This window comes from Aegilops tauschii, chromosome 5 (assembly GCF_002575655.3).
Source record: "Aegilops tauschii subsp. strangulata cultivar AL8/78 chromosome 5, Aet v6.0, whole genome shotgun sequence".
In the NCBI taxonomy this organism is placed as follows: domain Eukaryota; kingdom Viridiplantae; phylum Streptophyta; class Magnoliopsida; order Poales; family Poaceae; genus Aegilops; species Aegilops tauschii.
This window is the reverse complement of record NC_053039.3, coordinates 10,750,955-10,771,525: the sequence shown is the minus strand read 5'-3', so window position 1 is coordinate 10,771,525 and position 20,571 is coordinate 10,750,955. Positions and strand designations below refer to the sequence as shown.

The window sequence follows — 20,571 nt, the reverse complement described above, 5'->3', positions numbered from 1 at the left end:
ATACTACTTGTGCATCCAAAAACCCCTAAACCCAAATCTTTTTCAAGTGTCCACCATACCTACCTAGGGATTGAACAAGATCCCTCAAGTAAGTTGTCATCGGTGCAAAAAGGCAATAAAAATTGCTTCTAAATATGTGAGATCTTTTAGTGTAAGAGAAAATTGAGCGTTGCACGAACTTGGATGACAAAGAATAAAAGCGACAGACTGCATAATAAAGGTTGTCATCTTAAGGGGCAATGTAACGTGATGTTCTTTTGCACTAAGGGTTGAGCATGCAAACAAATAAGCGCATGGCAACCTCTGCTTCCCTCTGCGAAGGGCCTATCTTTTACTTTTATGTATTTACTTTTATGCAAAGAGTCAAAGTTTTCCTTCTATTCCTTTTATTTTTCTCTTTTGGCAAGAATCATGTGGTGAGGAAAGATCTAGGCACATATGTCCAGTTGAATATAGATAGCATGAGTTAGTATTGTTGACATCACCCTTGAGGTGAGTATGTTGGGAGGCGAAACTATAAGCCCCTATCTTTCTATGTGTACGGTTGAAACGTTTTGCTCATGTGTACTCGGTGAGTGATAGCAATCATAGAAGGCTATATGATGGTTGAGTATGTGGACTTGCCTAAAGGCTCCAACACGTGACCCTTCCTGAAAAGATGATGAATTGTAGTTGCAAAGTTGACTCAGAACATAGTTTGTTGGTTTCTAATAGATTTTTTGCTTTATACTTCGATTGTGTGATGAACTATCACTTATTCATGGAAGTGTATGATAAAAGTTCTATGATAAAAGTTTTATGTTTAAATTTGTTGCTGTTATAATAATCAACATGATGCTTCTATGTCCGTATTTTGTTTTTATCGACACCTCTCTCTCAAAGCATGTGGACATGTTTCTCGATTTCGGTTTTCACTTGAGGACAAGCGAGGTCTAAGCTTGGGGGACTTGATACGTCCATTTTGCATCATGTTTTCTTGCTGTTATTTATGATGTTTTTATCCATAATAATGCTTTTTGGAGTAATTCTAATGCCTTTTCTCCATAATTTGCAAGGTACACACCAAGAGGGAGAATTCTCGCAGCTGGAAATCTGGACCTGAAAAAAGCTACGTCATGCCACCTATTCTGCACAACTCCAAATGAGCTGAAACTTCACGGAGATTTTTTGTGGATTATTTAAGAAATACTGGAGCCAATAAACACCAGAGGGGGCCACCAGGTGGGCACAACCCACCTGGGCGCGCCAGGTCCCCCCTGGCGCGCCTTGGTGGGTTGTGGCCTCCTCGGCCCACCTCCGGTGCCCATCTTCTGGTATATAAGTCATTTTGACCTAGAAAAAATAAGAGGAAGACTTTCGGGATGGAGCGCCGCCGTCTTGAGGCGGAACTTGGGCAGGAACATTTTTGCCCTCCGGCGGAGCGATTCTGCCGGGGGAACTTCCCTCCCGGAGGGGGAAATCATCGTCATCATCATCACCAACAACTCTCCCATCTTGGGGAGGGCAATCTCCATCAACATCTTCACCAGCACCACCTCATCTCAAACCCTAGTTCATCTCTTGTATTCAATCTTGTTACCGGAACTATAGATTGTTGCTAGGGGGTGACTAGTAGTGTTGATTACATCTTGCAGTTGATTACTATATGGTTTATTTGGTGGAAGATTATATGTTTAGATCCATGATGCTATTTAGTACCCCTCTGATCATGAGCATGTTTATTATTTCTGAGTAGTTACCTTTGTTCTTGAGGTCACGGGATAAATCATGTTGCAAGTAATTATGTGAATTTGATATGTGTTTGATATTTTGATAGTATGTATGTTGTGATTCCCTTAGTGGTGTCATGTGAACGTCGACTACATGACACTTCACCATATCTGGGCCTAAGGGAATGCATTGTGGAGTATTAAATAGATGGTGGGTTGCGAGAGTGACAGAAACTTAAACCCCAGTTTATGCACTATTCCGTAAGGGACCGATTGGATCCTAGAGTTTAATGCTATGGTTAGAATTTATTCTTAATACTTTTATCGTAGTTGCGGATGCTTGCGGGAGGGTTAATCATAAGTAGGAGGTTTGTTCAAGTAAGAATAGCACCTAAGCACCGGTCCACCCACATATCAAATTATCAAAGTAGCGAACACAAATCAAACCAACATGATGAAAGTGACTAGATGAAATTCCCATGTACCCTCAAGAACGCTTTGCTTATCATAAGAGACCGTTTTGGCCTGTCCTTTGCCTCAAAAGGATTGGGCTACCTTGCTGCACTTTTGTTACTACTATCGTTACTTGCTCGTTACAAATTATCTTGCTATCAAACTACTACGCTACTCACAATTTCAGCACTTGCGGACATTACCTTACTGAAAACTACTTGTCATTTCCTTCTGCTCCTCGTTGGGTTCGACACTCTTACTTATAGAAAAGAGCTAAAATTGATCCCATGTACTTGTGGGTCATCAGTGATCCACGCAGGGCTTTGCCTAAGCACTACGTGAATATGACCGGAGGCGTAAACTGTGGAGGGGGCGCCACACACGGCTTGGAACAATTGATGTGTGTTCTAGGCGCCCCCTTCCCCACGTATATAAAGGAGGGAGGGGGAGGAGGTCGGCCCTAGGCGCGCCCCAAGTAGGAGGAGTCCTACTTGGGCTCCTAGTAGGATTCGCCCCCCCCTTTCCTTTTACCGGAGGGGGAAAGGGGGAATGAGAGAGAGGGGATGAAGGAAAGGGGGGCGCCGCCCCCTCCCCTAGTCCAATTCGGCCTCCTTCCCTGTGGGGGGCGCGCCACCCCTTTGTGGGCTGGTTTGCCTCCCACCTATGGCCCATATGGCCCATATCTTCCCCCGGGGGTTCCGGTAACCCCCCGGTACTCCGATATGTACCCGATACACTCCGGAACACTTCCGGTGTCCGAATACTATCATCCAATATATCAATCTTCACCTCTCGACCATCTCGAGACTCCTCGTCATGTCCATGATCTCATCCGGGACTCCGAACAACATTCAGTCACCAAATCACATAACTCATATAATACAAATCGTCATCGAACGTTACGCGTGCGGACCCTACGGGTTCGAGAACTATGTAGACATGACCGAGACACCTCTCCGGTCAATAACCAATAGCGGAACCTGGAGGCTCATATTGGCTCCCACATATTCTACGAAGATCTTTATCGGTCGAACCGCAATGACAACATACGTTATTCCCTTTGTCATCGGTATGTTACTTGCCCGAGATTCGATCGTCGGTATCTTCATACCTAGTTCAATCTCGTTACTGGCAAGTCTCTTTACTCGTTCCGTAATACATCATCCCTCAACTAACTCATTAGTCACATTGCTCGCAAGGCTTATAGTGATGTGCATTACCGAGAGGGCCCAGAGATACCTCTCCGATACTCGAAGTGATAAATCCTAATCTTGATCTATGCCAACCCAACAAACACCTTCGGAGATACCTGTAGAGCAGCTTTATAATCACCCAGTTACGTTGTGACGTTTGATACCACACAAGGTATTCCTCCGGTATCCGGGAGTTGCATAATCTCATAGTCAAAGGAATATGTACAAGTCATGAAGAAAGCAATAGCAATAAAACTTAACGATCATTATGCTAAGCTAACGGATGGGTCTTGTCCATCACATCATTCTCCTAATGATGTGATCCCGTTCATCAAATGATAACACATGTCTATGGTTAGGAAACTTAACCATCTTTGATTAAGAGCTATAGTCTAGTAGAGGCTTACTAGGGACACTGTGTTTTGTCTATGTATCCACACATGTATCAAGTTTCCGGTTAATACAATTCTAGCATGAATAATATATATTTATCATGATATAAGGAAATATAAATAACAACTTTATTATTACCTCTAGGGCATATTTTCTTCAGTCTCGCACTTGCACTAGAGTCAATAATCTAGATTACAATGTAATGATTCTAACACCCATGGAGTCTTGGTGCTGATCATGTTTTGCTTGTGGAAGAGGCTTAGTCAACGGGTCTGCTACATTCAGATCTGTATGTATTTTGCAAATCTCTATGTCTCCCTCTTTGACTTGATCACGGATGGAGTTGAAGTGTCTCTTGATGTGTTTGGTTCTTTTGTGAAATCTGGATTCCTTCGTCAAGGCTATTGCTCCAGTACTGTCACAAAAGATTTTCATTGGACCCGATGCACTAGGTATTACACCTAGATCGGATATGAACTCCTTCATCTAGACTCCTTCATTCGCTGCTTCCAAAGCAGCAATGTACTCCGATTCACACGTAGATCCCGCCACGACGCTTTGCTTGGAACTGCACCAACTGACAGCTCCACCATTCAATAGTTGCTTCGTGGCGGGACACGTATTTATATTGAATGGTGGAGCTATCAGTCGGTGCAGTTCCAAGCAAAGCGTCGTGGCGGGATCTACGTGTGAAGCGGAGTACATAGCTGCTTCGGAAGCAGCGAATGACGGAGTCTGGATGAAGGAGTTCATATCCGATCTAGGTGTAATACCTAGTGCATCAGGTCCAATGAAAATATTTTATGACAATACTGGATCAATAGCCTTGGCGAAGGAATCCAGATTTGACAAAAGAACCAAACACATCAAGAGACGCTTCAACTCCATCTGTGATCAAGTCAAGGAGGGAGACATAGAGATTTGCAAAATACATACGGATCTGAATGTAGTAGACCCGTTGACTAAGCCTCTTCCACGAGCAAAACATGATCAACACCAAGACTCCATGGGTGTTAGAATCATTACATTGTAATCTAGATTATTGACTCTAGTGCAAGTGAGAGACTGAAGGAAATATGCCCTAGAGGCAATAATAAAGTTGTTATTTATATTTCTTTATATCATGATAAATATCTATTATTCATGCTAGAATTGTATCAACTGGAAACTTGATACATGTGTGGATACATAGACAAAACACAGTGTCCCTAGTAAGCCTCTACTAGACTAGCTCATTAATCAAAGATGGTTAAGTTTCCTAACCATAGACATGTGTTGTCATTTGATGAACGGGATCACATCATTCTACATCATTTGGAGAATGATGTGATAGACAAGACCCATCCGTTAGCTTAGCATATTGATCGTTCAGTTTATTGCCATTGCTTTCTTCATGTCAAATACATATTCCTCCGACTATGAGATTATGCAACTCCCGGATACCGGAGGAATACCTTGTGTGCTATCAAACATCACAACGTAACTGGGTGATCATAAAGATCCTCTACAGGTATCTCCGAAGGTGTTTGTTGAGTTAGCATAGATCGAGAGTAGGATTTGTCACTCCGAGTATCGAAGAGGTATCTCTGGGCCCTCTCGGTAATACACATCATAAGAAGCCTTGCAAGCAAAGTGACTAATGAGTTAGTTACAGGATGATGTATTACGGAACGAGTAAAGAGACTTGCCGGTAACGTGATTGAACTAGGTATGAAGATACCGACGATCGAATCTCGGGCATACCGATGGACAAAGGGAATTACATAAATTCTTCGACTGATAAAGATCTTCGTAGAATATGTAGGAGCCAATATGGGCATCCAGGTTCCGCTATTGGTTACTGACTGGTGAGGTGTCTCGGTCATGTCTACATAGTTTTCGAACCCGTAGGGTCCGCACGCTTAACGTTCATTGACGATATAGTGTTATATGAGTTATATGATTTGGTGACGAATGTTGTTTGGAGTCCCGGATAAGATCACGGACATGACAAGGAGTCTCAAAATGGTCGAGAGGTAAAGATTGATATATAGGACGATGGTATTCGGACACCGGAATAGTTTCGGAGTGCACTGGGTAGTCATCGGATCACCGGAAGCGGTTCCGGGAGGTCTATGGGCCTAATGGGCCAATAAGAGGCACACACCAGCCTACAGAGGGGCTGGCGCGCCCTCTCCCTGGCCGCCGGCCTTAGAAGAAGGAAAGGGGGGCGCCACCTCCTCCTGCCTTCCCCCCCCCCCCCTTGTGGGAGAAAGGAAAGGAGGGGGGGGGGGCGCCACCTCCCCCTTCCTTCCCCTTAGTGCCAAAAGAAGGAAAGGGGGGGCCTAGGGCAAGCCCAAGTAGGATTCAGACCTACTTGGGGCGCCCCTTGGCCTCTCCCCTCTCCCTCCCACCTATATATATGAGGGAGGGGGCGTCCAACATACAAGAACATTGTCTAACCGTGTGCGGTGCCCCCTCCACCGTTTACACCCCGGTCGTATTTTCTTGGTGCTTAGGGGCGGAGTGAAAGTAAATGGGGACGGGATGGGGGATTGGGCAGCCCGGGGGTGTCGGAGTACTACATGGCTGCTGCTCAGACAACCGCACCCTCACTTTGTTTTCAAATTGAGAAAGAAAGTGTATCCGGGCTGCGACGTAGACCGATATAGATTTGCGTTGGATGACTTCCGTGGTCCGGACATATGCTGACGGTTTGAGAGCTGAGGAAGAAGCCTAACTGGAATCAGACCCAGGCTTCGGAGTTCTGGAGGACTATCGTGAGAACATAGCCGAATGTACGGGTTGCTGGCTCAGGCGAGGTTGTGGCAAAGAGCACTGCTATGCACATGATGATTCCATGCACGATCCACACACGACAACGTTCCTACACCATTCGATTACCTAGTTTGTTTAATATGTGTGGCTTGTAATCCCGTCGGGCATAAGTCTTGCGTTAGTAATCCTGTGTAAAGCACTTCAGTGTGGCAAATCGTTAGACGCCCCTGCTTTGGGGGCTGTAAAGTTAAACAGAGATGCAACAATTTTAAGTGTGAACAGACAGAGCAGTACTGGATGCACCCGATTGCGCTCTTGTTTCTTCTTCTGGGGTCTTGTATGTAAAGTAGGAGGACTTAGTTATAATTTTGTTTTCCTTTGTGATCCTCTACACGGTGTTGTAAAACTTTTGTCAAGTAATGCCAGCTCTGGGACCTTCCGGTCCCTTCCCATGTTAAAAAAGTGGTGCCTAGTGTATGCAACAATCCGGCAGCTATGGTACGGCCAGATATATGAAAACACACATAATTTTGATTCAAACACACGATATCTTAAAATGACAAAATAGTTGTTTAAAGTGTCCCCTAGAGTGTGGCATTGAGGAAAAGGCTTAATAGGTAGTTTATGCATGACCATCTTTTGCAGTCCAAGTGATTTTACGTCTCACAAAATTATTGACAAAATAACTTCAAATGTCGCAAACTTGACAACAAAGAAGTTTCATATAACAGCGTCACAAAATAACTCTCTCTCGTGACTAAAACAAATATTATAGATGGAGTTTCCTCCTCTTCGGCATGACTTTTTGGGAGGTTTCGTCATTGACTTTGTGGGAGATTTGGACGGTGTCTTCGCGAGGGACATTCCAATTTGGCTCTCTGTAACTGGCACAGGGGATAATGTAACTTGACTAGAAAAATATCAGAAAAACGCATCATAAAAACACTGTAAATAAAAAAGTATGCACTTCTTATCATGAGCACTCAAAGTGGACAAGATCTTCCACTTATACAACTATGATAAAGATATAAGAAGATCGCTATGGCATCCCTCAAGTTCAACGAGTATGCTTTCATATGGTGGGAACAACTCATTGAGAGAAGATGAGAACAAGGAGAAGACAATGTCACCACTTGGAATGACAAAGTTCAAAAAAAAACTTGGAATGCCATGAAGGAAGTCATGAGAGCAAAATTTATGCCCACACCACTACACTCGTGACCTTTTCAGGAAGCTCCAACTTCTCATACAAGGCACCAAGTCAGTAGAGGAATACTACAAAAAGATGAAGCTTGCTTTAATAGTTGGATTAGTGATATGGGTAGAGGCTCAATCTTTCCACACTTGAAGGGGGGAGAAGGAGGAACAACCAAGTCACAAAAGAAAATACATTTAGACAATTCCAATCACACATCCACTAGTTAGGCCCCGTTTGCTTCAAAGGATTTCTAGACATTCCAAAAAAATTGTGGATTCCATGGTTTCTTTTCCCTTTGCTGTATTCGGTACAAAGGAATTTACTAAGTACATCAGAGGAAAGGATTGCTAACAGTGACGATTCCATAGGAATCAACAAATCTGCCCTGACCTTTTTTTTTTGCGGAAGCCCGAGGCTACCCACTGATAAGCTAAATAAAATATGCTAGGGTGGGTCCATGCGTGAGGAAGAATGGCTAGCATGTGAATAAAAAATTATCATGGCTCTGCTAATGCGTGGTTGGTACTGGTACAACTTCCCGCAACCCTCTCTTATCCATCCGACGTCCACAACGCTTAGCTACTGTTTCTTTGTTCTATTTTCAATTCCTCCGTATTGTACCTACAAGGCTTCCCTATTCCAACACTTTTATACTTTCCTATGGTTTAGGATCCTTTGAAATGAACAGGGCCTTAGTTCTTAAGTCAAGCTAGCAATGACGCGGGAGGACCACTACTTTGTCATCTTGCCAAGAAATTTCTCTAGAAAATAAGGCTAGCCATAGTGGGAGTAACTTAGGTAGTAACTTAACACATCTCAAGACAATTTTACTTACGTGGCAAGTATTTAATGAGGAAAAAGGTGTTTGTGGTAACATAATATGTTACTATAACATAGCGTTTCCCGAGTCAAAATGAGTCTATGAGCTAATAAATGAAGCAACCTATAACACTACTTTACATTATAGAGGTAGTAACTTAGACTAGTGTCATATGCATGACACTAGTATAAGTTACTCCCCACTATGACCAGCCTAAGAAATGGTAATTAGATGGAGAAGGACTTCTTTAATCTCAGGTCAGGACCAATCTCCATAGTGTATATACCTTATAGGGTTCCTAATGAGAACATGTTTGATTCCTCCAGCTAGAGATCTGTCCAGTTGTTAATGTGAAGGCGTCCCCGCGCGCGCCGCCGCCGCCGCCGGGGACCTGGCCTTCTTCCAGTAAGCGTCTGCTCCTCTCCTCCCCTATCTGCTTCTCCCCAACGGCTCCTCCCCTCTCTCCTCCCCCCTCATCGCCGGTTCCCATCGCCGCCCATCTCTCTCTAAGTTCCTGGGCATGGACGAGGACGGCGACTGGGTCCGGAGCAAGTTGTTGGACGTGCATCTGCCGATTTGTATCTTGGCCACTTCAGTTTCCCTGTTTTGTTTATTCTCTCCATTCTCCAGCTGCAATCCCAGCAATATGGATCGATAATTATTGGTAGACTGTACCCGAGATTAGTGATGTGCAGCTTCTCCCAATGTTATCTCTATAATTGCCAGTGATTAGCATGTTAGAGGTGGCCCTGAGGCAAGATTTGCATTTCTATTCATGCTACTTCGGGTAGATCTACTGACTTTGCTATCCCATATTAGATGCTTGTATCAAAGAGAAAGCTGTTCTAGTCATAACTATGATCTTCTTTCTATCCCATATTGGATCCTCACAGCTCACTAGTACTTGCATATGTGTCTTCAGTGTACACTAATGCTATTTGGAGATAGCATGTCGGTCTTTCTGTTCCGTAGATGTTTGTTTAGCTGGAGTGATATACTGCTATTTGGCTGCACAAACTCTTTGAAGTCTTATAGTTATTTGGAAATAGCTAGTAGATTATCTCAACCAGTTTCCCATTGAAAACAGAAATATTTGTATTTCTAGACTGGAAATTTGTTGCTAAATCCAACCGGGTCGTGAAGTGGGATTCTCGCTTATGTGGTGCTTGCCTAGCTTAGGGATTTTCCTGACCGATGAAGTTTATTTTATTCCAGTTATTTTGCTGGTCACTGCAGAAATAGTATCCATCATGATATATTTAGGATTCACAAGACAAGCACCAGCTGTATGTCTATGGATATAACTAGCTTACCCCCGCGCTGCGGCACGCCGCGCCCGTCGATACGGTGCGGTTATATGGATTATGTTTCTTCTTTGTAATAAGTGTTGTTATTTTGGGATGCCAGATGATCGCATGAAAAACTATGGATGTAGGAAAAAAAAGATGGGGGATGATGCATGTGAACAAACAGGGAAATACACGATGACACATCTCTAGTAGGGATGATTTATTTTGCCGAACGTGGTGCGAGTCATTGCCAGATTAGATCATCTGGTGTAGCCTCCCATTGGATTAGCTCCTATGATGAAGTAGTAAAGAGACGCAAATAGTCAGAATTATATATACACCGTATGTAGTTAATAATTTTGTCCTTCTTTTACTATCACCGAGAAGTGACCGAGCCAAGCAGGCCGCCAATCTCGTGCACCGTCGCCAACTACTCCAGGGAAGCGATCGCGTCCAGCGACGCCAGGGACACGTCGCCGGCGGTCACCCATGTCTTTGAGGCGCCCAAGTGGAACCAGCTCGTAGGCGTGCCCGTCGGCCGTCGAACACCTCGCTGTCCCATGGTGGACATCGACAACCTCCACATGGTAGCGACAATGATGCAGTTTCTCGCTCGGCAGAGTAGCAGCGACGGAGGCTGGACGCAGCTCCTTCCCGGCAAGTCCGGAGGTGCAGCGTGGGGAGAGCCCGCGGGAAGCCACTCTGAACCTTGGAGCGCGGCTCCACTGCTCGCGATGGCCGAGCTTGTTCCGTACTGCACGTCGAAGAAAGGAGGAGCCTAGGAGGGAGGGCCATGCCCGGCGAGGTGGTAAACGAAGCTCCTTTCCATCCCACACGAGAGAAGCGGAGAGAGGCTCGATGTTTTGTGCCGACGCTATTTCTCGGTGGTGCTTCGGTTGAGATGCAAAAGCGAGTGATGACCACAGAGAAGAGGAAGGAGAGATTTATAGATGCTTATGGCGGTGGATGATTCAACCGGAATCTTCCGGAAAACACCTCGATCATCAAGGGTGGTAAGCCACAGAGGCATCTAGAAGAAGAAGAGATAAGAAAGAAGTAAGCGGTGAGGTAGATAAGAAAGCAACGAAAGCGGTGGATTGGACGGGATGCATGCAGCGCACATGCGAGGGAGAGAGAAGGAATGTCCTGTATCTAGCCTAGAATCGCGCCCGAGCGGTGCGGTGGCTGTCTTGGCCATATCCCTCTGTCGTCTTGTAATTGGATGTAGTTGCCCGTCTCGCTGCCTGCGCATGTGCCTTGTAACTTGACGTAGTTGCCCATCCCCCGATCATCGCTTCGTCAGACTGCTATTGGTCGGCCGCATATCCAAGCAATGTGTTCTGATTGGTCTGCATGCATGTGGTGACTGATTTGCCCATGTTCCTTTGCTGAGCATCGATTTGCTTGTTTCTTGTCTGTTCCCGACGACGAAAGCAAAACTGGAAACCAACACACCGCATGGCCGACTTAATTACAACATAAACGGCTAGAAGCACACGGCAGTGAAGCAAGGACGTTCAAAAAATTTAGCCGATGCATATATGCCCACACATGCATTTGTACACAGCCACATCCCAAAAAAAAAATGCATCAACAGCCCAAACGCCCATAGGTTGCTTTCAAGATCAAACAATCATCTGAACCAAAATCGCTAAAGACACCCCAAGTGCACACGCGAAAATGCGAATCAGTTAACAAAATTTTCATCGAAGGTCTACGGCCACCGCGTGATTCTACACGGTAATCTACCAAAATAATACACGTGTCACCATCCAGCTGATCAAGAAGTCACATTCACACAAGTGGGTAAACCTGGAGGCAAAAACTCTTCGAGATATAGTGGTTTTGGTATTCTTTGGTATTAGACTACTTTTACTAATTTCCAGCCACAACTGTTGTTGGTGAATATTAAATCTAAGATACATATATATTGTCTTACTGAAGGCTCTCTTGGAAAAAAATAACGACGTCCAATGCAGTACTTAATGGAGAAAATGTCCTCGTCGGATGCACCGCCTATGTGTTTCGATATGTTAAAAACAATCACAGATGATTTTTCGGAAAACATGAAAATTGGTATTGGTGGCTATGGAGAAGTTTACAAGGTATGTATAGTTACATATATAATTTTTGTTGTAGAACTTATCATACAATGTTTTCTGTAAATACTGGATGAATATTGGTACCCCTATCTAGCAACCAACCAATCCTTGATCAATAAACAGGGATTACTTAATGGAGAAGAAATAGCTGTGAAGAAGCTTTTTCCCATCCATGGAATTGATGATGAGGCATTGGAAAATGAATTTCGTAACCTCAAGAAGGTTCGGCATAAAAATGTCATACGGATGATTGGTTACTGCTATGAGATATCATGTAGAGATGTGGAATACAAGGGACAATTAATTTGGTCTCAAGTAATAGAAAGGGCACTCTGCTTTGAATATATGAAGGGAGGAAGCCTTGCCAAGCATATTTCTGGTATGATGCATGGTGATGTACCTCAAATATGCTATACCATTTAGGTTGCAGTTGATGAAATATGATTACGCCATGCTATGACATTGTTTTCTTCCCCTTATGCAGACGACTCATGCATACATGATTGGCGGACAACCTACAAAATAATCACTGGGACTTGCGAGGGCCTGCACCACCTTCACAAAGGAGGAGAACGTAAGCTTTTCCATCTGGACCTAAAGCTGGAAAATGTATTGCTGGATGAAGAATTGGTACCCAAAATAGGAGATTTTGGTTTACCCCAGCTCTTTGGTAGTTCATATACCCACCAAATAAGCTTTATGAGGAGAACAATGTAAGTTAATATATGTATACGGCTCATGTGTAGATATATAACCCAGTTCGGTTTATAAATATTTACTGAGCATATATATGTTGTCATGCAGTGGGTTCATGCCACAAGAATACAGAGACAGTCGTGGGGTGTCACCAAAGACTGACGTGTTCAGTCTCGGAGTCATAATTTTCCACATGATGGCTGGGAAAAAGGGCTATGACGATTATTGGGACGCGCGTCATCGTCCGAATTTTTCCCCAAAAATTCAACAAGAGTTTATTGAGAGTGTAAGATAATTTCTCTGTTCCTTTTTGTTTTGTTTTCCTTGCTTTCGATGCGAGTGGTAGATAACACAATATATATTGAATGCAACTTGACAGGTACAAGAATATTGGAAGACAAATATGCAGACATCCCAAGGTTATAGATGGGACAGAACAGACCTGCTAGGAGTAACGACATGTATTCAATTGGCAATGCAATGTGTGGAGGATGAACGAGACAAAAGACCTTACGTAAGAGAAATCATGGGTGAGCTCAAGGAACTAGATTCTAAGATGGAGCAGATGTTAAAGGAAGATCCGAAACCACCTATACACAAGCTGGTACGGTATATAAATAACCTTTGTATATACTCATATATGTTGACTCGCTAATTTTGGGCATGGCTGTTGACATTTTGTGCTCCCTTTATTTATCAGCTTAGGGCTTATCAATACATGCGCTTAGCTTATAGTAGTACACCATGACGATATAATATTTTTGTAGAAAATAGTGACAAAAGTGGGAAGCGATTGAAAAAATGACTTGTGTTTGCTCTCACCTAGACCTCCCCAAACCCCACCGCTCTCCAGCACCCACCGGGTGGGCCAGAGCCTCACCTCCAGTGCTGCTCTGCCACTCTCTATCCTCTGAGGTGAAACCCCTCCTTCCTGAAGCTGGCGAGAAACTGTGTGGCCTTTGATGGATCAAGATCGCTGCTGGCACGTTCAGCCGCCGACACGCGAGGGGAAAGGAAGTGGAGACGCCGCACTCGGTGCCCAATCTCTCATGGAGAGATTTGATGAGATTGGGGGTGGAGTGCGGGCGCCGAGGAGGGGAACTGCTGGTGAAGCGGGATTCAGGTTTCCAAGTGAAGGGGTTGCTAGAAAGCATTGACAATGACGACACTGCGGGAGCGAGCTGACTTGGAGTCATCGTCAGTGATAGTAATTCCAATAGTTTTATACCTTTGATGAAAAGAAAAAATGTTTGAATTATGTTCAATGAGTTTATACATATATACATCTCCCTGATATCTTGATAGTTTTACCAAGGGCTTGCTGAAGCTGAAAGCATGCATGCTACTGAGCTGAGGGCAATGACGTTCGAGGAACTCCATCGCATGACAGATGGTTTCTCTGAAAAGCAATTACTTGGCACGGGTGGGTATGGAAGGGTTTACAAGGTATATACTCCTACTATGGTCAACTAGCGTTTACATTTTTTGAGTATACACCTAACTGTAACGCCTCTGGTCAACAAACTAAGAATCGATTATATTCCTAGAGTTGGATCCTAAAAAATAGGGACTCTGAGGATGGGAAAAAAAACTTGTTGTGAAGATTTTAAGGAGGACACAGGGTTGCCTGACCATCATCGTTTCCAAAATGAGTTAGATTACACGTTTGGACATGAAAATATTGTCAGATTAACTGGCTACTATGCGAAACAAAGTTGTAGAGCACAAAGAAGGATATGTGTAAACCGATGAGATGCAAATGATGTTCTGCTTCGAGTATACGCCAAATGAATGAATTAGCTTAGCGGCATGCTGGTATGGCACCACAACATCAAGCAAGACACTATTTGAACAAAACAACAATTTATTTTAAACATTTTAGGGACGCATCTTGTTTCCTTTGGCAAACATTCACTCTGGGTTGCCGCACACACGACAGAATAATTTATGGTTTAGAATTCAGCCAAGGAACATTCTAGGCTACTGGCGAAAGCACAGCATGCCCATGATCAGCACAAAGCCCACCAAAAAGGTATATTTAAAATGCTGTGTGAAGGTGAGGAGATATGAGAGAGTGACATTTTAGCCAGCCATGTTACAGGATACAAGTGCAGCACCAAGGCAGTAATTTCCTCTCCCGTTAATTTTTGTAAGCAGCGTATAATTGTTTGTGGTGGATAGGGAGTAGTTTCTAAGGCTTTTGTGTGAAGTATGATTATTTACTTGTATCTTCTACTTTACAACCGCAAAGTTATATGTGCATCAGTTGGTGGAAAGGTTGCTGGGAGGAAAATTAAGCGCATTTTACGAAAAAAATAATACTTTTAAACAGATGCCACCACTACACTAGCTACCTGAACCCTTGCATTATTACTTTTAAACATGGGATTTTGAACAGGGAGTACTTGATAACGGGGAAGTGATTGCCGTGAAGAAACTGTACAACCAGCCCGAACTAGTCGAAGCTGGTTTTAAGAATGAGCTTCTGAATCTTATGAGGGCCCAACATCAAAATATCATAAGATTGGTTGGCTACTGCTATGAAATACGAGATAAAGTTGTTGAGTACCAAGGGAGATTTGTTGTTGCTGACGAGCAAGAAATAGCTCTATGTTTGGAATACATGCAGGGTGGAACCCTTGAGGAGCTTCTTTCCGGTATATACATGACAACCCTCTATACTTAATTTTTCTATGTTAATGTGCATGGATAAAATTATGTTTGCTTGTACAGATGAATTAATAAGTTGGGAGGCACGTTACAGAATAATTAAAGGGATATGTCAGGGTTTAAAGCATCTTCACACGGGATCCAAAGATCCTATTTACCATCTGGACTTAAAACCTGCAAACATATTGCTGGATAAGGACCTGATACCAAAAATTGGAGATTTTGGCTTGTCAAGACTTCTTGGTTCAATGGGAACATTTGTCACAAAAACAAATTCAGGAACACGGTAAGTTGATATATGATATACCTCGTAAAATATACTACCTGCGTCCAGAAACATAGGTCATTGTGTGAATAAAAATCATGTCACTGGATTCGCTTTCATTTTCATGTTATCAGTTTCAGTTTCTTTGCTAGGCGACTGTAGATTTTCATACAATTTTTTTTATTTGACACCGTGTGCATGCATGCAGTATATACATGCCACCAGAGTACACGTACGGGCTACAAATCTCCTCGAAGTTTGATGTGTTCAGCCTGGGTATTATAATCATACAAGTAATAGCAGGAGCAGAGGGCTACTACAATTTCAAATGTGTATATAAGTCTCCCAAGGAATTCGTTGAACATGTAAGAACAAAATAAAAGCAGGTATCTCAGTCCTATCATTTATCATTTTTCGGTCCGTGTCTTATTTCCGCGTGTGGCACCATTATTTCCACTGTTGCAGGTTACCGGAAACTGGTCCAGCCGGGTGCAGGCAAATGCAATGTCGACGGAAGCATTACTGGAGGTTCAGAAATGCATCGAGATGGCGTTAAGATGTGTGGAGGACGATCGAGCAAAGAGGCCCAGTATAACCGAGATTGTCGAAGAACTCAATATGACTTAGTAAACTGCGGCCTTAATTTGATGCTGATTGATGCCGGAGACAAAACCACCGCTGCAGCGTGATCCATATATATAGAGGCAAGAAATGCTGCATGTGCGCGGCCGTGTGGCTCTTGGCGAAGTTGCAGCGGTATGGACGTGTACCTGCAGAAATAGGTTGCTGAAACATGGAGCAGCTAGTGTCAGCATCGTTCCAGCCCGTCCATGCTCTAACATGGATCTGGGCATCTATGTGCCATTCAGATTGTCCCTTGAAGAGACGCTAATACGCAGAGATTAACAAGTCATGCGCATCTCCCAAAAGATTAAGGAGTGCTCTGGCTTCAGTGGTTGCTTGACATATTTGGAGGTAGAGCGTAACCGGAGAATTCTTCATGGCGTTTCCGCCTTTGCCTAATTCGTGTTGATCTCGACCTGCTAGTCGAGCCTTTTCTTCCACTTCTTTGCACCCTTTGTACAGTTTTATTCCTGAATTTGGCCTTTGTACAGTTTTACCCCCCCCCCCCCCCCCCTTGTATATATAGTGTAAAAGCAGAGCTTTTGCTACCCCAACGCAGTAATCAATTTACTAACCGTTAAGGCAACATAAACTGTTTTACTGTATGCGATTCCATGACAACTAATTTTCTCTTGCCAACTACTAGTAAATTTGTAGTGCTAGCAGCCACCTTCTGTGATATTTGTTTTTGAAACATTTGTTACCTTCTGTGATTTTCTTGGACACATTTGAGTTTCATTCGATCCAAAAAGTTAAATTGGTAAACTTTCTTGGTAACATGATGTTTTTCCCCCAGTTTGAGATTTTGAAGGGACCACAGGCAAATTCATTGTTGCATCGAATTTTTGCACTAACTGGTCCCAAATTTTTGCACAAATTCATCGCACGGACCGAGGAGCCCGTGGTGTGCAGTCACATTCGCCGTGGGTGTTTTTTGCAGGACCTGAACTCCAGAATCAATATACTGCAGCTTAAGTGCATCTGGCCTTGTGTATTCTGTGCATCTATCCTTCTGTATTCAGCATTCAGTGTTCCGTGGGTGTTCTGTACTGCAGCGTCAAGTACATCTGTTCATTATAAGTGATGTAATCAAGTGCTCAGCAATCAGTTTAGGTTTCTATCAAAAATCTACTCCCTCCGTTCCCAAATATTTGTCTTTCTAGACATTTCAAATGGTTACAACATACGGATGTATGTAGACATATTTTAGAGTGTAGGTTTACTTATTTTGCTTTGTATGTAGTCACTTGTTGAAATCTCTAGAAAGACAAATATTTAGGAACGGAGGGAGTAATTCGGTATGAATCAATGTAATGAAGTGAGATGAACAATTTTATTCCATTCCATCTCTCGAACCGAACACCAAAATGTAACTATTCCATTCCTCGAAACTGCTCCTGCCAAACATAAGGACAAAACCAACCCATTCTAATGAAATGGAACCATGCCATTTTTTCCACCTCATTCCCAAACCAAACACACTCATAATCTTTCGGCTCAACGTACAGTTTCACCAGCACTTTGTCGGTCCACGCTATCCCCCCACCCCCACCCCCACCCCCACCCCATGACGGACAAGCCGTGATTATGCTGACATGACGGGACAAGCCGTGATGCAGCTCTAGGCTCATTGTTCTCTGTGCTGAAGCTCTCATCAGATGAAACATTCTGTGCCAAATCATGAATGAGATCATGCATGGTAAGAAACCTTCCCGATTCAAATTCCTTTTGGAGAAATCCCCATTCGACCAGACCATCGAAAAATTCACTCCCAATGTCTTCCAGTCGTCTATGCGTGTCAGTGCAACATATCAATCCGTGGGCTATCCAGATATTGGCCAGACGTTCTTTCTCGTATCTATCTATTGTACTAGGGGAACAGAGCACAGTAAGAGAAGCAAGGCTGGAGCCTGGAGGTTGACTGGTAGATATATGTAGCTGATCATCAAGGTTGGCATGATATCAATTTTCATCATTTTGGTGCTTCCATTCACTGTTATCCAAAACTCGTGTCCAGTACTCAACATCAAGCCTCCTTTTGAGTACTCTGCCCACACTCTTTGCTGCCAAAGGATTACCCTTACTTTCGCCCAATTTTCTCAAGGCTCCGTTCTCCTCTGTAGTTCGAATCTCTGAATGCACATTCTTTGGAAAATTGCCAAAAGTCAGTCGGTTTTAGACCATACAGATCAACGTTGTATGTTGCTCCAATGAACTTGGCCACGGATGGCTTCTGAGTTGTCACCGGGATTTTATTCCCCTGGACGTCGTTGGCAGGCAGTGGAATCAACAGCCCGTCCCATTTTTCCTTTTCGGCTTATCCATCTTCCCACATGTCGTCCAGAACAAGTAGAACTCGTTTCGACTTCGATGCTAATTCTAGAATGCCCTGGAGCTCCGTCAGGCCCTTGATGTTTCAATGATTGTCCCCTAGTAAGGACTCCAACATTGCGTGTATAACCCACAATAGACAGCTTCCGTTTCGAAAAAAACAATAGGCAGCGACATAGACCCACAATAGTATATCAAAATCCTCCGATACTGTGGGTTCATTGAACACAGCCTTTTTTTAGGGGACATTGAACACAGCCTTAGCCAGAGTAGTCTTCCCAACATCTCGAGTATTTAACCAAAAACTACCACATTTCACGGAAACGTGACAGAAAACTACCACTTTACGATTTTATGCGGAAAACTACCAGATTTGTCCTAATGCGTGGTAAAAAACTACCAAGTGTCGAAACCGGCCGCTTCGCCCGCGCTAAGCACCAAACTGACAAGCCGGTCCTACGTTTCAGGTGCCACGGTGGCCAACCGACGCCCGCCGCGCGTTAACGGCGCGTCCGCGGTCGGAAACGGCTGCTGTCGGTCGGCTAGGTCAAGACCTGGTCCAATCCATTCCCCTCTCGCGCTTCACTCTCTCCCTCCTCTTCCTCTGTCCTCTGTCTGACCTAGGTAGCGGCCGCCACGGCGTCGGTGAATCCGGACGGTGGCGGCCGCGATATGGGTGGGAGAGACGGCGGCGCCGGTGGCACAAGTTTGGACGTTGTGGGCTCGTTCTCTGAAGTGGATAACTGGTTGGGGAGCAGCAGCTACGCGACGCAGGCAGGGTTTACTAACTGTGGGAAAGCTCCAAAACCAAGTCTTGAGATGACATCCAGGCGCCGGCGATGACTGGGCGAGCGGTGCCTCCGGCTGCTGAAACCCTACCTGCGTCGCGTAGCTGCTGCTCCCCAACCAGTTATCCACTTCAGAGAACGAGCCCACAGCGTCCAAACTTGTGCCACCGGCGCCGTCGTCGCCGCCGACGTCTCCGCCACCCATATCGCCGCCGCCACCGTCCGGATTCACCGACGCCATGGCGGCCGCCACCTAGGTCAGACAGAGGACAGAGGGAGAGGAGGGAGAGAGTGAAGCGCGAGAGGGGAATGGATTGGATCAGGTCTTGACCTGGCCGACCGACAGCAGCCGTTTTCTACTGCGGACGCGCCGTTAACGGCCGTTAACGCGCGGCGGGCGGCGGTTGGCCACCGTGGCACCTGAAACGTGGGACCGGCTGGTCAATTTGGTGCTTAGCGTGGGCGAAGCGGCCGGTTTCGACACTTGGTAGTTTTTTGCCATGGATTAGGACAAATCTGTAGTTTTCCGCACAAAATCGTAAAGTGGTAGTTTTCTGTCACGTTTCCGTGAAATGTGGTAGTTTTTGGTTAAATACTCCAACATCTCCATTTCCGATGGTGGCATGGAAGGAGAGGTTTGTCTTGTCGCCTTTTAACTTACTTATTATGAGGCCCTTCTCACTATACCTGGCCAAACGGGCCAGCACGGCCCGGCACGGCCGGCCCGCGGCAATCGTGCCTGGCATGGCACGACCCGCCACGACACGATTATTAGCCGGGCCGTGCCGTGCCGGCCCACGGGCGGGAGCTCGCAGCCTATCTGGGCCGGAACGTGGCACGCCCAGGCACGCCGGCCTGTTATGGCACGCTGGGCCGCCTGGCGCATATTTACCTCGGCTGGCGCGTTTTCCCCTCTGTATAGCAAAAAAAGTCCAAAAAATGTCAAAAAAATGTAGAAAAGTGCAAAAGAACGTACAGTGTTATGTGGGATGAATCTAGAGTTTTATTAGCGCTTGCCTCATTAAAACCTTCCATTTCAAAGAAGTAAAAGAGTACAAGCTATGCTCTAGAAATACTAAAAGATTAAAAGAAATAGAAAGAAATATATTAGAGCATTACAAATGTACGCATGCACTACAAAATTATTGAACATATTAAGTACTAGGTATTTATATAGGACACATTTATTTATATATTCCAAAAAAAGTTAAACGGGCCGTGCCGTGCCTGTCCGCGTGCCCAGCCTCCAGGCCCAGGCATGGATCATCGCGTGACGCATGCCG

General features: G+C 44.6%; 1 protein-coding gene and 1 pseudogene across 2 annotated transcripts; one reads left to right on the top strand and one right to left on the bottom strand.

Annotated features, from left to right (window-relative positions):
- LOC141022470 (uncharacterized) overlaps positions 1–20,571 on the bottom strand; it is a 179,670-nt pseudogene that overhangs the window by 87,578 nt on the left and 71,521 nt on the right.
- On the top strand, positions 8,354–16,809 carry LOC109787431 (receptor like protein kinase S.2). 2 transcript variants are annotated; one of them, XM_020345981.4, is made up of 12 exons: positions 8,354–8,476; positions 8,742–8,928; positions 11,757–11,917; positions 12,038–12,293; positions 12,399–12,627; positions 12,719–12,896; positions 12,990–13,214; positions 13,916–14,056; positions 15,009–15,267; positions 15,344–15,566; positions 15,754–15,910; positions 16,011–16,809. In XM_020345981.4, the coding sequence occupies exons 3-12, from the start codon at positions 11,786–11,788 to the stop codon at positions 16,170–16,172; spliced, it is 1,962 nt and encodes a 653-aa protein (XP_020201570.1). In that variant the 5' UTR covers positions 8,354–8,476; positions 8,742–8,928; positions 11,757–11,785; the 3' UTR covers positions 16,173–16,809. The 2 variants fall into 2 exon arrangements, with proteins under 2 accessions (XP_020201570.1, XP_020201573.1); XM_020345984.4 differs by lacking the exons at positions 8,354–8,476; positions 13,916–14,056 and having other exon boundaries at positions 8,773–8,928.